At 43.5% G+C, this 17,443-nt stretch overlaps 1 protein-coding gene across 1 annotated transcript in view; it reads right to left on the minus strand.

Annotated features, from left to right (window-relative positions):
• GIPC1 (GIPC PDZ domain containing family member 1) overlaps window positions 1-17,443 on the minus strand; it is a 41,664-nt gene that overhangs the window by 12,513 nt on the left and 11,708 nt on the right. Inside the window, exons 2-4 of the mRNA XM_040346340.1 lie at window positions 6,516-6,847; window positions 4,045-4,230; window positions 3,781-3,961 (exon numbers count right to left, since the gene is read on the minus strand). Of these exons, the coding sequence (XP_040202274.1) occupies window positions 3,781-3,961; window positions 4,045-4,230; window positions 6,516-6,800 (652 nt within the window). The 5' untranslated portion in view covers window positions 6,801-6,847. The remainder of the gene's footprint in view (window positions 1-3,780; window positions 3,962-4,044; window positions 4,231-6,515; window positions 6,848-17,443) is intronic.

Below are 17,443 nucleotides of genomic sequence, written 5' to 3' on the forward strand. Positions count from 1 at the left end.
AACGAAAAAAAAGGGAAAGGAGGAGGGAACGAAAAAAAAGGGAAAGGAGGAGAGAACGAAAAAAAAGGGAAAGGAGGAGAGAACGAAAAAAAAGGGAAAGGAGGAGAGAACGAAAAAAAGGGAAAGGAGGAGAGAACGAAAAAAAGGGAAAAGGAGGAGAGAACGAAAAAAAGGGAAAAGGAGGAGAGAACGAAAAAAAGGAAAAAGGAGGAGAGAACGAAAAAAAGGAAAAGGAGGAGAGAACGAAAAAGGCAAAAGGAGGAGAGAACGAAAAAGGGAAAGGAAGCAAAAAGGGAAAGAAAAGAAAGAAAGGAAGGAAGGAAAGAAAAGTGAAAAACATCTGTTTAAAAATGTAAACATTAACAAAAGTGGTCTTGCAGCCATTATAGCTTGCCATTAAGCATTAAAGGGTCACTAAAGGAAAAAAAAATTTGGCCTAAAATTAATGTCTGCAAGGTAGACAGACAGGATAGTGTAATGATTCTGTTAAAAAACGAGTAAATACCTATTATATTCCTTCATCTATATCACCTCTGGCATTTTAGTTCCTGTTCTCTCATTCACTTCCTGGTTTGCATCGTTTGTTCATGTAAGAACTACATTTCCCAGTATGAATTGCGGCACGCCCAGTAATTCACACCTCCTTGAAGTCTCTAACACGTAGAGAGCGTCCTGCCGCACAGATGTAGTTCCCAGGAGGGGGTATGCATGTTACTGACCACCGCAGTAAAGCCTCCCATCACGGTGGTCAGTAAAATCAGACAAGCAGGAAGTGAACAGAACAGAGAAGAAATGGAGCCACTTCTGAGCAAAAACGAACAATGAGGAAGTGAAAAGAGTAATGTCTGCAGGTAGAGGATGCTTATTATGAAAAAAAAAAAAAATCCTTTACAACCCCTTTAAGGAACAACAGGGAAGAGAATGGCGACCTCAACTCCTCTTGGAAGGATTTATAAAAAAAATTGGACTGTGGCTGTGGGAATTTTGTACCCATTCAGTCAAAAGAGCATTTGTGAGGTCAGGTACAGATACTGGATCAGAAGACCTGGCTCACACTTGGCGTTTCAACTCATCATAGCTCAGTAGGGTTGAGATCAGAGCTCTGTGCAGACCATTTGAGTTCCTCCACACCAAAACTCATCAACCCGTGTCTTTATGGAGCTGGCATTGTGTAGGTAGGGAAATATCATGCTGAAACAGAAAAGGGCATTCCTAAAAATAATGCCACAAGCTTGGAAGCGCACGTTTGTCCTAAATGTCTTGTAGCATTATCAGTACACTTCACTAGAAATACTTCAACTCAATAATTTGGAAGTGGGTCCTCATACTTGGGGCCATATAGGTATGCGTCACAGTGTTTGCACACATATTTGGCTTTTAGTGTATGTAGCCCATCTGAGAAAGCAGGACTGCAGTGAATCTTTAGTCCAGTGAATACTTTATAGCAAAAACATTCCCAAATGCACAGTTCCTCTTATACACAGACAATATGGTGCTGGCTCCACTCTCCATCAAAAGATATGAAAAGATAAGAGCTGCACACCAATCTTAGCTCTTTTTGCTGTATTTATTGATTGTCAGCTAAGTGATTGCAAACATGTCTTCACCCAAAACCACCCTTTCCTTGATGCCCTTCACCACTCCTGGCTTCATCACAGAGACAAATCCCTTTCCCTATCTTTGTGAGCATGCCAAGGGTGGTGAAACGCATCAAAAAAGGGTGTTTTTTGGGTGGAGATATGTTGTATGGAGTAGCTTTGCCAACAATCGATACATACAGCTAGGAGAGCCAAGATCTGAGTGCAGCTGTTTTCATATCAAGTGGATACCTTTGGTAGATCAATAGCACCGATTAATATTCATAAAAAGGTAAAATTGATCAACAAAGATCAATACTGTTTTATAATTAAAGTATAATTGAAGGCAAATCTTTTTTTACATTTTGGATAGAGTGGAGATGGATTATAACACCTGTCAGTTTGGATTGCTGTCTGTGCCCCATTAGGGAGATTCATCCTCCCTATTTGTCCCGTTTACCATTATCATTGAAAGTAAAAGAAAATCCTATAGTTGTCCCTAGAAAAGTAAGAGGGGAAATCTTTCAATGGGCACACTAGTTCTGGTGACCTGGGGGGTCCCCAAGGAATTCCCTTGGTTTTGAGGGGGTTTCCTCTCACTTCCCGTTTTGACTATTGGACAGGAAGTGAAGGGAAATCTCCAATGGGACAGACGGTAAAAAAAAAAAAAAAAAAAAATCCCGGTTCTCTCAGGGAAGAGGAGACCTAGTAGGTTGATTTGGGTGGGAGGGGAAGAGAGGGAAAGAGAAGTAATAGAAATAATCTGGGGGTGCTCTTGAGTAGGGGGTAATTTATATGATGTTGTTTTGATGTATTTTTATGTATGGTGATGTTTTTTATATTTTTATTCATACTGTTTCTGTTTTTTTTTTATGTGTTGTAATTTGTTACAATAAAGAAAAGAAGCAATTATATAAAAAAAAAAGGGAGGAGACCTAGTAAAAGATAGTGTTTTTTTTTTTTCAAAAGTGTCACTTTTTTTGTCTAAAGCGCAACAAATAAAAACCATCAAATACCACCAAAAGAAAGCTCTATTTGTGGGGAAAATAAAAGGATGTACATTTTGTTTGGGTACAATGTCGCACGACCACGCAATTGTCCGTTAAAGCGACACAGTGCCGTATCGCAAAAAATGGCCCGGTCATTGAGCAGCCAAATCTTCCGGGGCTGAAGTGGTTAAATATGCAACAAGTCTCAATGTATTTGCTTGAAAAACAAAACAAAAAAACAAAACAAACATACAACAAATAATAAAAGGAAAAAAATAAAAATAAATAGTGAGCCAGTTAGCTGCCTAAATGTAGTAAGGTACACTTCTGCCTAGTAGACACGATCAGAAAATCATATGAAAAATACTGTATACAGCTTTCGAGAGACGATCACGGCAATTCATCAGAAATGATCTGAAGAGACAAACATTTAAATTTTTCTCGTACGATACTAGAATGTGCGATTTTCATTTGGTAAAGGTATTTGTCTGGAAAAAAATGAGAAGAGCAAGACTACGCATGCTCAAAAACGAAAAGAATACATTAAAATACAACACATTAAAATCGCTCCCGAAGATGTATTCTTTCATATACGAGAATTTTCATAAGTTTAGTAACCTCTGCATTTTTAAAAGGAAAAAAAAAAGAAAAAAAGGACAATCATTCGTCTGATATTCTCATCGTGTGTACGAGGCTTATGCCCTGTACACACGATAGGTTAGTCTGATGAAAACAGTCTGATGGATTTTGCCATCAGATATCCGATGAAGCTGACTGATGATCAGTCGTGCCTACACACCATCAGTTAAAAAAACGATCGCGTCAGAACGCGGTGACGTAAAACACGACGACGTGTTGAAAAAAACGAAGTTCAATGCTTCCAAGCATGTGTCGTTTTGATTCTGAGCATGCGTGGATTTTTAACCGATGGACGTACCCACAGACGATCGTTTTTTTCTATAGGTTTTTTATCCATCAGATAATTTTAAAACAAGTTCCTATTTTTTTAACCTATGGATAAATAACCGATGGGGCCCAGACATGATCGGTTTGGTCCATCAGACCGTTTTCATCAGACTAACCTATCGTGTGTACACAGCATTAAAGCACTACACTTCAACCCATGGGCTGCTTTGGTAGCATTATCTGGGTACTTTGCTCTCCAAGTTTGATGGGTGTAGCTGATCACCAATAATATAAACTATTGTAGTTACCAAAGGCCTTCCTGGGTTCACAAAGCTTTAGCGTGAAGGTCTTCCCTCGAGTCAACTCTTTCAGGGTCCGGGCTACTTCAAAATGACGACTACCAATCAAATTCTTCCCATTGATAGATTCAATTATGTCCCCCACATTAATAAGCTGCATGCGGTGTATAATACTGCCTTCTTTAATACGCTGTGGATGACAAGATAAAAACTCATTAGGCAAAGATCAAGAAACTAGAAATGTGGAGATCAACATACTAAGAAGAAGAGCACCTTGATGAAGGCGTAACCGGCACCGTTGTCTGTGATTGTGAGACCCAGCGAGTCTTCAGATTTATACACCTCAAGCTCCTTCTTTTGTCCTCGTATGTGAGCAAAGATGAAGTCCTCAAGTCCTATCTGACCGCCTAGAAGTTTATCCATGTCCAGACGGTGAGTGTTCAGGGTACAAAACATCACCTGTTGAAGATAGTTAAGGAATTTAGAAACTCAGTACCAGTGTTGACGGGCATTGTCGTGGCATCAGTTTGGGATGCTTGAGAGATCATTCAGAATTCATGGTCAGGTGCCCATGACCTGCAGTTGACTTCATTCTGACCTGCATTTGAAAGGATTCAAGCAGGTTTTTCAGTCCCATACAAGTCTGAAGCAAACAAAAGCCTGTCAACATCGGCCCTTATGAAATTGTTTTTCGATTGCTTAGAATTCATGTTATACAACCACTTCGGCTCAGACACCTATTCATCCTAATGGACCAGAGCAATTTTCAAATTTCTGCTATGAGCCCGTTTATTCAGTGATAATTTTGTCATTACTTAAAAGGGGTTGTAAAGGTAAAAAAAAAAAAAAAATTCTCTCAATAGCTTCCTTTACCTTAGTGCAGTCCTCTTTCACTTACCTCATCCTTCCATTTTGCTTTTAAATGTCCATATTTCTTCTGAGAAATCCTCACTTCCTGTTCTTCTGTCTGTAACTCAACACTGTAATGCAAGGCTTGCTCCCTGGTGTGGAGAAAGCCTCTTGAGGGGGCGAGCAGGAGGGTCAGGACACTCTCTACTTTGCAGATAAAGAAAGGAGCTGTGTGTTAGTGGGCGTCCTAACACTCCTGCTCGCCCCCTCCTCCCTCAAGAGGCTTTCTCCACACCAGGGAGAAAGCCTTGCATTACTGTGTGGAGTTACAGACAGAAGAACAGGAAGTGAGCATTTCTCAGAAGAAATAAGGACATTTAAAAACTAAATGGAAGAATGAGGTAAGTGTAGGAGGACTGCACTAAGGTAAGGGAAGCCATTTAGGATTTTTTTTTTTTACCTTTACAACCCCTTTAAGATAAAGACAGAATATGTATTATGATGTTAAGGACAAACAAGGTTTTCTTTTCGTGAATATTGACATGCAACAATGATTTTTTTTCCCTTAGACAATTAAAAACTAAAACTAAAAGCACTTTTTGATTTTTAGAGCAGGGCTAGTTAAAAATTAAATACATGGTGTTACTGTACATAAAAATGTGCATTTTATTCTGTAATTTGACCTATATAAAACACTAAAATTGTGATTTTGGAACAAAAGAATTGCAAGATTATTTACAAATGAAGTAAAGAAGTTTTTTTCCAGTTTTGTGCTTTTTTTCAATGTGGTACATGTAAAAGGTGTACAAATATTAATAAAGCAAACAAAAAACTGAAATATTAGTTAATAAAATATACTGCATGCCACAATAAAGGAAAAACTTCAGCTTTAGTTATCTCAGTCCTAGTATGCAGAAGTATCGCAGATACTGTTCTATGAATTGCAGCCTACCGCCTTTTCCCTCACGAGTCCATTTTCTTTTCAGAGTTGAATACTCATTGTCATTAATGACCCAGCATGCAAACTTGAGGTAAACCTCAACAGTGGAAATGCAAAGTGTCATTACAAAGGAACCGTAGAGCACATACTGTGCATAGCCTTTCTCATGTACTATTAATGTGCTGGAAGGAAAACAGTCCAAAGACAAAATGTTGGTGCCGCTGAGGTAAAGAAGTAAAGCTCATCCCCATGATTAAGCCCCAGGGGAAGAAGAAAAATGTGTTGGAGGTGTGGCCTGGCTGGAGTCCGGGCTGAGGCTGCCATTCATCTCACTTCATGCACATGGGTCTGCTTCATGATGTGCGGCTTATGGAACTTTTCCTTTGACATTAGTTCATAGAACAAAGCTATTGGGGGGACTTTACAAGAGCGTCTGAAGTGGACAAATATACAACAATAAACAATGAATCAAGTAGGGTGGAGTTGGGCTTTAAACATTTTACAGGCAGTCAGTTTATTACACAATTGAAATATGTAAAATGTGATCCAACTTGACAAATGATTGGCAATTCTATATATCCAGTCTTGTGATCCCGCTATGCCACCCAGCCAGGTACCTCTGTTCAGAATACACAGCAGTTGAGCGGCATAGCCTCAATAGCCTCCCTATCCTGTGACTGGACAATAAAAGGGCAGCACACCAACAAGGTCATCACTGTACTCGTACCTCATGCAAGCATGTTCACAGTGTTAAGAGTAGCAGTACAGCGTTGATTGGCTCAGAGTGTGGCCCCTCCATCTCCCAGTCTGAGTGTGGTCATGCATAGGCTTAGTAGACAGGTTTATTGCTAGCTCTGTTTATAGTTAATGATTTTTCATATCTGCCTGGAGTTTAGCGTCAAACTTTTTAATGATAGAAATGTCGTGTTTTGCGCAGGCGCAGTCATGTACTCACATCTCCAACGGGTATATTGAACGCCTCTGCAATCTTGGCATAGAGTTCTTTCACGTTGCCGAATCCCTCAATCCTCCCTGTGGGGCTTCCATGTGCAAGCTGAGCGTGGAACACCAGTCGAGGCCGCAGGGCAGGAGCAGGGGGAGGGAGACCAGGCGCTTGTGGCGAGAGACCCCCACCTGACACACCACCAGACTGAGACACTCCTAATGCCGTGCGTTCCCCCACATCGTCTTCCTCCATTAGCGGAGATGCCTTCTTTCTACGTCCAAGGCCCAGAGGCATTGGGACTCCCAAATAGACGGTCTAAAGGTGTACAAACTGAGAGGAAACTGTGAGAGAGAAAAAAAAAGAAAGAAGAAGAGCATATTAAAAGTGCAAGGTAAAGTATTACACAACACTGCTTTCCTAGTGACCCGAGTCATTGAGCAGCCCAGTGAGAACGAAGGCTGCCAAGCTGAAAATCACCCTACAGCCAGCTGAGCCACACATGGGATCCCTAAGGTAAGTACTATATGATGTGTGCATGGGCTGTGTTTATTGGTGCTGCATGGTGCGAGTATTGGCATTAGGGATCGACCGATTATTGGTAAGGTCTATTATATACAAAGCCATCCACAACATATCCCAAACCAGGGGTCGACAATATCCGGGCGCCAGGTCGCATTGGCGACAAGAAATTGTGACCTGGCGCCCACGCCTGCCGGTAATTGAGGCCACGGCTTTGCGGCCTCAATTACCGGCTGCCGCGGCGGGGGAGGTGGGGGTGCACATATGCACATGATCCTTTGTCTCCGTGCTCCCCCACCTCGCAATCACGGCGGGTCCACGATGGCCGGTAATTGAGGCCGCAACTTTGCGGCCTTGTGAAGTCCCAAGTTCTTCGGAAGCTTCTGTGAGCTGGCGCCATCTGGTGGTGGCTGTTGGCATTACATTACATTGGCATTGCAGCAATTCTAATGTGTGTTATTTTTCACTATTTTCACTGCCATCTCCTTTCCTCTAATTAGAACCCCCAAACATTATATATATTTTTTATTCTAACACCCTAGAGAATAAAATGGCGATCATTGCAATACTTTCTGTCACGCTGTATTTGCGCAGCGGTCTTACAAGCGCACTTTTTTGGGGAAAAAAATACACTTTTTTTTAATTAAAAAAATAAGACAACTGTAAAGTTATCCCAATTTTTTTTTTATATTGTGAAGGATAATGTTACGCCGAGTAAATTCATACCCAACATGTCACGCTTCAAAATTGCGTCTGCTCGTGGAATGCCGACAAACTTTTACCCTTCAAAATCTCCATAGGCGACGTTTAAAAAAATCTACAGGTTGCATGTTTTGAGTTGCAGAGGAGGTCTAAAGCTAGAATTATTGCTCTCATTATTGCTCTCGCTCTAACGATCGCGGCGATACCTCACGTGTGGTTTGAATTCCGTTTACATATGCGGGCGCTGCTCACGTATGTGTTCGCTTCTGTGCGCGAGCTCGTCGGGACGGGGTGCATTTTCTGGCTCCTAACTTTTTTAGCTGGCTCCTAGATTCCAAGCAAATTTGTCAAACCCTGTCCCAAACCGTCCTCTCCGCTCTTCTCAAGACCTCCTACTGTCAAGCTCTCTCGTCCCATGCTTGTCTCCAGGATTTCTCCAGAGGGTCTCCCATCCTCTGGAACTCACTACCTCAACCTGTCTGGCTATCCCCTACTCTTGCTACCTTCAGGCGATCCATGAAAACTCACCTCTTCAGGGAAGTCTATCACGTCTCCAACTGATCTTTTACCACTTCCATCAGCTCATTCCCCACAGTGACAACCTTTTGTACCACCTGCCCCACCCTATTAGATTGTAAGCTCTTCTGAGCAAGGCCCTCTTAATCATCTTGTATTTTATTGTATTGTAACTGTATTGTCTCCCTTTTATATTGTAAAGTGCTGCGTAAACTGTTGGCACTATATAAATCCTGTATAATAATAATAATAATAGCATGCCGATAGCAGCAAAAAAACTTTATCGGGCGCAAAGTAGACAGATATTGCTTTAAGGAGTTTTACCGGGGTGATGCCTGCAGCTGCAGGCACCACCCTGGTACCGATCTTTAGAGCAGACGGTCGGCTTCATTGTAATAACAACCGATGCAGCTTAGCACCCTTTCGGCTGTTATTACAAACATCGGCGGGAGGGGACAATCTGCCCCCCTCCCTCCGCCACATCTGCCGGCTGGCAAAGACCCGAACAAAGCCGATGCTTCGGTTGGATCTCGGATCTAGTAACCCGGAAGCAATGTCATTACATCACTTTCCGGATTACTGGCATCTTAAAAAAGAGAAAGTATTCAAAAACGGAGATCTTGAAGTTTTGAATACTTTCAAGTGCAGTGGAGGGGTTTGGGTCTTATGGACCCCTGATCTCTCCATAAAGAGTACCTGTCACTGCCTATTACTGTCACAAGGGATGTTTACATTCCTTATGACAGCAATAAAAAATAAATAAATGTAATTTTTTTTTTTTTTAAATGTACAGAATATGGGCAGACAATATTGGCCATCGGCCTGAGAGATTGCCGAAATATCGGTATCGTGTCGGCACCGGAAAAAAAAAACCTATAAAAAAAAAAATTGGTCAATCCCTAAATGGCATGAAGTATTTTTTGGAGTACACGGTTCAGCGTTTCACATGCATGCTGCAGTGTGGAACTTCTAGTTTAACCTTAACTACTTCCCGACCGCGCACCGCCGTTCTACGTCGGCAAGGTGGCTGTCCTAGGCGAGAGCACGTAGTATAACGTCCTCTCTCCTAGCCGCCACTAGGGGGCGCGTGCGCGCCGCCGGAGGCGCCCGCCCCCCGCTCGCCCCTGACACCCGTGCGTGTGCCCGGTGGGCTCGATCGCCGCCGGGCACACGCGATTGCTCGTTACAGAGCGGGGACCGGGAGCTGTGTGTGTAAACACACAGCTCTCGGTCCTGTCAGGGGGGGAAATGCTGATCTTCTGTTCATACAATGTATGAACCGAGGATCAGTGTTTCCCCTAGTGAGCCCCCCCCCCCCCGCACAGTAAGATAACACCCAGGGACATACTTAACCCCTTCCCCGCCCCCTAGTGTTAACCCCTTCACTGCCAGTGGCATTTTTATAGTAATCCAATGCATTTTTATAGCACTGATCGCTATAAAAATGCCAATGGTCCCAAAAATGTGTCAAAAGTGTACGAAGTGTCCGCCATAATGTCGCAGTACCGAAAAAAATAAATCGCTGATCGCCGCCATTACTAGTAAAAAAATATATTAATAAAAATGCCATAAAAATACCCCCTATTTAGTAAACGCTATAACTTTTGCGCAAATCAATCAATAAACGCTTATTGCGATTTTTTTTTACGAAAAATAGGTAGAAGAATACGTATCGGCCTAAACTGAGGAAAAAAAATGTTTTTTTTATATATTTTTGGGGGATATTTATTACAGCAAAAAGTGAAAAATATTATTTTTTTTTTCAAAATTGTCGCTCTTTTTTTGTTTATAGCGCAAAAAATAAAAACCGCAGAGGTGATCAATTACCACAAAAAGAAAGCTCTATTTGTGGGAAAAAAAGGACGCCAATTTTGTTTGGGAGCCACGTCGCACGACCGCGCAATTGTCAGTTAAAGCGGCGCAGTCCCGAATCGCAAAAAGTACTCTGGTCTTTGGGCAGCAATATGGTCCGGGGGGTAAGTGGTTAAAGGTAAGTTGATAATGTCATAAAGGGATTCTCCTCTTTTTGTCTGAGCAAGTGTTCTCTGCAAGTCTCTGGTCCAAAATGGGAGCGGATATTTGCTAGGATAAGAAGCTCCAGATAAACCTCAGTTAAAGCACAGACTAGAAACCTAAAAGTGGGCACCTCAAGGAAGCTAGCAGACGCACTATGCTCGCTTCAAGCGTTTCCATTTTGCAAGTGACCGACGAGTTGCACGTGAAGTTTGTAGATCAATTTAATGGGAAACAGTCATTTGAGACTCTTTCTAATGCCACAAGCTTCAGGACTGTCATATAATCATATAGACTAGAGTAACTGACTTGAGCCAAGTATGCAGCCAGTAAAGCTAGGACTCACAGCCTGCATAATAATTTCAATCATTAATCTCGAGGAAGTGAAGGAACAATAAAGGATAGAAATCATGGACACAATTTGGAAAAGGTAGCTTTAATATTTCTATCCTGCTCTCTGATGCCGATATACTCCGCTCTGGTTCCCTCACTTACCACGTTAAAGGCTGAACAATGCCGATTTCCAGAGCTTCATCTCTCTGCTTTAGGAGAAGTCCAATATCCTACTGCAGTGGATAGGAAATTCATAGGATGGCTGCTCCAATCCAGCAGAGGTGAGGCAGAGGAAGTCAGCACTGCAGGCGGATGGGCAGAACACAGCTGCAGGGAAGAGGATCATTCACAAAGGTTAGCTAACCCTTTCTTCACACTGTGAATCTAAACATGTAGTGACCAGATCATTCTGCACTATATTCCTAAAGAGCTGGGACTGTAAATTTAAGGTAAACCTGCCTTGAAAGGAAGGCTGAAGCTGACATTACCCTCCTTCTGAAAAGCCTAGCTGCGGAGCTTTTATACTGGCTTCAAAGACTCACTAGACCAAGCAAGAAGATCAGAGAGAAGTCCAAAACTCAAGAATTGTTGCCACAAAGGGCGTGCGGACCACAGGTGGATATCTTATACAACATAAAACAAGTCCTGATTCTTGTTCAGAGGCTGTAAACCCTTAAGCCCCGTACACACGATCGGTAAAAAGTCAGATGAGAGCTTTTGGCTGGGAATCCCGACTGTGTGTATACTCCATCTGACTTTTTCCAAAAGAAAAACTGCCAAAAAAAAAAAAAAAAAAATGGGAGAGCAGGATTTTTTTTTTCCCCGTCAGGAAAAAATCCTAGCGGGAAAACAGTTAGTCTGTATGCAATTTCAACATGCATGCTCGGAAACAAATCGAAGCATGCTCAGAAGCATAGAACTTAATTTTCTCATCGTAGTCTTTTACGTCACTGCGTTCTTGGCAGTCAAAAGTTCACCGAACTTTGTCTGACTGTGTGAATGCAAGGCAGGCTTGAGAGGAATTCCGTTGGAAAAAACGCTCCTGTGTACGGGGCATTACAGACCACTTTCACCCAGAGGTAAGCCTAGATTAAAGCTTACCTGTAGGTGCTGGAAATATCTCCTAAACCTACACGGTTTAGGAGATATTTACAATGACCCCGAACGATTCCGTCTCTGCGCATGCGCCAATGTATCAAAGACAGGTATTTGCACCCACTTCCGGGAGTCCTCTCTGCGGGGAGTACGTTACTTCCCACCCCCACCCTTTGTGTTCTGGGAAACACTCGGCTCCCAGAACACAACGAAAACCAGTGAGGATGGTGCTGCGTGACTTGCACATGCGCCGTAGGGAATCTGGCAGTGAAGCCGGATCGCTTCACTTTCGGATTCCCTCACCGAGGATGGCAGTGGGGACAGCAGAGTGACGAGCGATCGCTCGTCCTCTTCTTCTGACGTCGCTGGACTCCAGGACAGGCAAGTGCCCCAGTATTTCTAGCTGCTGACTTTTAATATATTTTTTTCCGGCAGAGATCCGCTTTAATGCATAAAGTTAAAAAAACATGAGGGTTTACAACCCTTTTAAGGAGATAACTATAGAATGTCACTTGAGTGACAGCTCGGAGTCTGCTGACATCACATCCAAGATGGCGGCGTCCAGCAGAAGTCTCAAGCCTTTTGGTCGTCTACACAAGAAAGGCTTTTACTGGAAAAAATAAAATAAAAAATGAGCTAAAAATATACTAAATGCACATATAATCTTATGGAAAGATTTTTGATGAAATGAAGGGTCCAATGACAGGATCTATTGAAGGCAAGTATTTTGCTAGATGGTTACCACTTAATTAAAGTTTTGAGGGGGAGGTGACATTTAAAAAAAGGACAAATTTACTAAAAGACACATTTCATGTCATTTCTGACACATGCAGTTCTACAATATAAAATCTGTATACCTCATTTTCCTAGGTTTAGGGCCTATTCTAAAGTCTTTGTAATACCTTTTAAGCATTTAAAATGCATAAAAAACGTACAGGCGGACCCAATTTGACCTTTCATTATTTATGGAGTGGTGGATGTAAACAGACTTTACACCAGACTACCTCCAATCCGATCCTGCAAAAACAAACAAAAGGGGGATCGGTTCCACTTCATCTGGCTGGATTGGGGGGCAGTCGGGTTTAACCACTTCCCGACCTCCTCATGTACATTTACGTCAGCAGAATTGCACGGACAGGCACATCCACGTACCTGTACGTCCTCTGCTTGATGTGGGTGGGGGGTCCGATCGGGACCCCCCCGGTACATGCGGAGGTCGGGTCCCCTCGGGGAGCAATCCGGGACGACGGCGCGGCTATTTGTTTATAGCCGCTCCGTCGCGATCGCTCCCTGGAGCTGAAGAACGGGGAGAGCCGTGTGTAAACACGGCTTCCCCGTGCTTCACTGTGGCGCTGCATCGATCGAGTGATTCCCCTTATAGGGAAGACCCGATCGATGATGTCATTCCTACAGCCACACCCCCCTACACTAGTAAACACACACTAGGTGATCCCTAAATGTTACAGCGCCCCCTGTGTTTAACTCCCAAACTGCAACTGTCATTTTCACAATAAACAATGCAATTTAAATGCATTTTTTGCTGTGAAAATGACAATGGTCCCAAAAATGTGTCAAAATTGTCCGAAGTGTCCGCCATAATGTCGCAGTCACGAAAAAAATGCAAAAAAACTATCCCCTATTTTGTAAACGCTATAAATTTTGCGCAAACCAACCGATAAACGATTATTGCGATTTTTTTTACCAAAAATAGGTAGAAGAATACGTATCGGCCTAAACTGAGGAAAAAAAAATGTTATATATGTTTTTGGGGGATATTTATTACAGCAAAAAGTAAAAAATATTGCATTTTTTTCAAAATTGTCGCTCTATTTTTGTTTATAGCGCAAAAAATAAAAACCGCAGAGGTGATCAAATACCACCAAAAGAAAGCTCTATTTGTGGGGAAAAAAGGACGCCAATTTTGTTTGGGAGCCACGTCGCACGACCGCGCAATTGTCTGTTAAAGCGACGCAGTCCCGAACTGTAAAAACCCCTTGGGTCTTTAGGCAGCAATATGGTCCGGGGCTTAAGTGGTTAAACAGACAGCTGGTCCGTTTACATCTGACTGCCCATAGAGCAGAGTGCGCTGTGCCCACGTCCGCTCTGCATAAGTGGTTAGGACACAAATCGTTCATCTACCTTCTCCACTCAGCATGGGATCCCTTGCTAAGCAAACCAGATCCCCATTTTGTCAGTGTGCCTATAGACTCCTGGAGGAAGATGCATGAAGAGTTATCACATTCACCTGTTCTATGCTCCGTTTTCCCCGCTGTGTGCATCCCCCCCCCCCCCAACTTCCTACAGCTAGCATGTAGCTTTCTCAGTGTTCTAGTGTGTGTCCACACACTAACAGCTGGACCCTTGTGTTCTCTAGAGCCTTATTGCATCCGTGACCCCAGTGTTCTCCATTGTCATCAGTTATTCCAGCCTTGCGATCCCTTTGTATTCCATCACCGTGTCTCCCTCTGCACTCCCATCTGCTTCCTGCTCCTCTGCACCAATGCGATTCCCTGCAAGCTTCAGCTAGCTTCTTGTTGCCAGCACCTGTGCACTCCCAGTCTGTTCCTCCTCTATGTGTTCCCATGCATTCCTATCACACAACCATCATTTGACACTGTGTTACCTACCCGACTTGTGAATCTAGCATCCCAGTGCTACAGGGGACTCTCACTTGCACTCAGTAGTTGCCTTCTTAGGCGAGTAAAAGGGCTGCAACTTGGGAATCGCCTGCAATGTAACATCTACACCTTTAGGAGCTCTGGGGAAGACGCAGTTGTGTAGGATCTGTGCCTTGGACCTTCTTATGGCTCTCACCATTGCACATCAAACTCTAGATGTCTTCAACATGGCATCACCACTGTCTGCCCACACCTGCTACAATCAAGTCCTGATCGGCCAGTCTGCCCCTAGTGGGAGCGGATTCCCAACCCGCCACAAGAAGACTTTTAGAAAGTCCCTTTGCACAATTTCCCAGTGTGATCTAAACCCCAACTGAATGACAAATAATTTGCTAAAGTTCCACGCAACAAAACAAGTATTATTTCTTTCATCAAATACTTGTCCCCCCATCCTCCTTGTATCTGTGTGCTGCCGATTTCCTCTGGCCACTTCCTGTCTCCATGCACCCGCTCCGGTGCCGGCTGCTCATCATTGTTCCTGATAGCAGCAACGGTGTACCATGAGTGAGCAATGTGTGCCAGCGTTAATCAGGGGCACACGTGCCAAAGTATAAGAACAACTGGGGGACAGTGGTCACCCCATAACAGACGCTGCCTGAACCTTCATGGTACCGCATATTACTTAATGAAACCTGAAAGGAATGACATTAACAGGTTGACGCTTATATGAGATTATAGTGGTTTAGAGCTACTCTAGCACTGAAAGGACAATGGAAAGGGTTTGCGCAAGAGGTTGCATGTCTGACCGGCTTTATAAAACCTTATTAAATGCTAAAGTTAGTGCCTGCCTCAGAAACTAATTTGGTATCAGTTGGATCCCTGCCACTGGACATTGTTCTCAAGCACTTCTGCTTCTTGCTGACAGTGCTAGATACCTTAAAGCTGCTTTTGCAAAAGAATAAAAAAAACACATTGCAGTGCCCCCCCCCCTCCCAAAGCAAGTGTTAAAGTGATATTTTTTTTTGTTAAAATAATAATAATAATAATAATAATAATAATAATAATAATAATATTTATTATCTTACCTGCTCTATGCAGTTGTTTTGCACAGAGCAGCCCAGATCCTCCTCTTCTCAGTCCCTCACGATGCTCCTGACTCCTCCTTCCTGCCGAGTGCCTCCACAGCAAGCATCTTACTATGGGGGCAACCGAGCCGCTGCTCTGTGCGTTTATTTAAACATGGAGCTGCAGCTCAGCCCCCTCTCTCTCCTCATTGGCTCAATAACCTTGACTGACAGCAGCGGGAGCCAATGGGTCCAGCCAATGTGCCTCAGCTAATCAGGAGGGAGCGTCGCCCAACTTTGTGGTTCTCGTGCAACATCACTTGATCGAGAAGGGGGGCTGCTACACTTAATGCATTAAGATATAAAAAAAAATACATTCTGCCTTTAGAATCACTTTAACTACTTGTTAAGTTTAAGGGTAGCGGTTGTGATGCTTATCTTATTCCCCACTATGGCAATCTTCCACCACGCTGTGCAACCGGTACCCTGAAACCTGTTCTCGGCAATCTGACTGGCTACCACACTGTGATGTCACCAAGTACAATGACTAAGTCACGTGCCGAGTGACGCAACGTGTGGGGGGAGGAGCCTAGTGACGCGATCGGACGGACACCTATCCGTATGACGAGATCTCCGCACTGAGTGGCATGAGAGGCTGCGTTAGAGGCTGTGTTTGTTTAGGGCAGGGGTCTTCAAACTACGGCCCTCCAGTTGTTCAGGAACTACAATTCCCATCATGCCTAGTCATGTCTGTGAATGTCAGTGTGTTACAATGCCTCATGGGACGTGTAGTTCTGCAACAGCTGGAGGGCCGTAGTTTGAGGATCCCTGGTTTAGGGGGATCCGTGAGTGTACCTATATCGCTGCAATCCATGTTCCCCTTGACCTACAATATTGCACCATATTCCTTCTCTCTCTCTCTCCTTTCTATGAGCTGTGCCGTCCTGAAGTATTAAAGCGTCAGCCTGAGACAGGAAGCGCTGTGGAATTTCTCAGCATACCATAGGACCAATTTCCTTCTCACTCCAAGTCACTACTGTGAACTGGTCTGTGTGTGCGTTTGTTTTTTCACATATTTGCCTCGTGCCATTTTTATTGGTTTTACATTGCACATATATATTGGCACTTTATTGATACCTCTTGTTTGTGTGCATAATTGGTATTATTTGTGCACGCTGTACACTGTTAGCAGCAAAAGTTGGTATTAGCGCATCAATACTACTTATATTACCAAGTACAATGCGGGACCAAAAGTTCTGCATTGTATGAAGAGTATACCGCTTATTCCGCTACCCATAGCCTTAATGAGCTGTTAACTCTCAGGGCTCTTTCACACGGAGCGGATCCGTAATTGATCCGCTCCGTTAGCCTGTTTGGCTCAGCGGGGATTCCTCCGTAAATCCCCGCTGAGCTGTCGGCGGACAGGGCGGTCCCCGCACACTGTGCAGAGACCGCCCTGTCTTTGCTCTGCTCTCCCCTATGGGGAATCGGATGAATACGGACCGTGTGTCCGTATTCATCCGATCCGTTACGCCAGACGGAAGAAAAATAGGGTTTTCTTCCGTCTGAAAAAGCGGAACTTTGCGGACGCGGATCATTACGGACGTTAGCGGATGCATCATCCGCTAACGTCTGCAATCCCATAGGGGATTGTAATAAATGGTCCGTTCGTCTGCACGTGTGAAAGGGCCCTTAGGGCTTATACACAAGATCGGATTTTCCGACGGGAATTGCGTGATGGCAGGCTGTTGTCGGAAAATCTGATCGTTTGTATGCTCCATCGGACAATTGTTGGCGTATTTTCCGACAACAAATGTTGGATAGCACGCTTTAAAAATTTCTGACAACAAATGTGTGATGTTGGATTATCCTATCGTGTGTACAGAAGTCCTTCGGAAAAAAAAATCCAAAGTACAAACGCGCATGCTCAGAAGCAATTACTAACCATAACACAACATTAGAAGAAGTTGCCCAAAGGGTGGTGCTAAAGACCTAAAAAAAAACACGCAGTTTCGTGTTTGTTGGCTGACAATTCTTTGCCGTTTGTATGCAATACAAGTTCACAGCCAACGCCCTT

The sequence above is a fragment of the Rana temporaria genome, chromosome 3 (assembly GCF_905171775.1).
Source record: "Rana temporaria chromosome 3, aRanTem1.1, whole genome shotgun sequence".
NCBI lineage: Eukaryota > Metazoa > Chordata > Amphibia > Anura > Ranidae > Rana > Rana temporaria.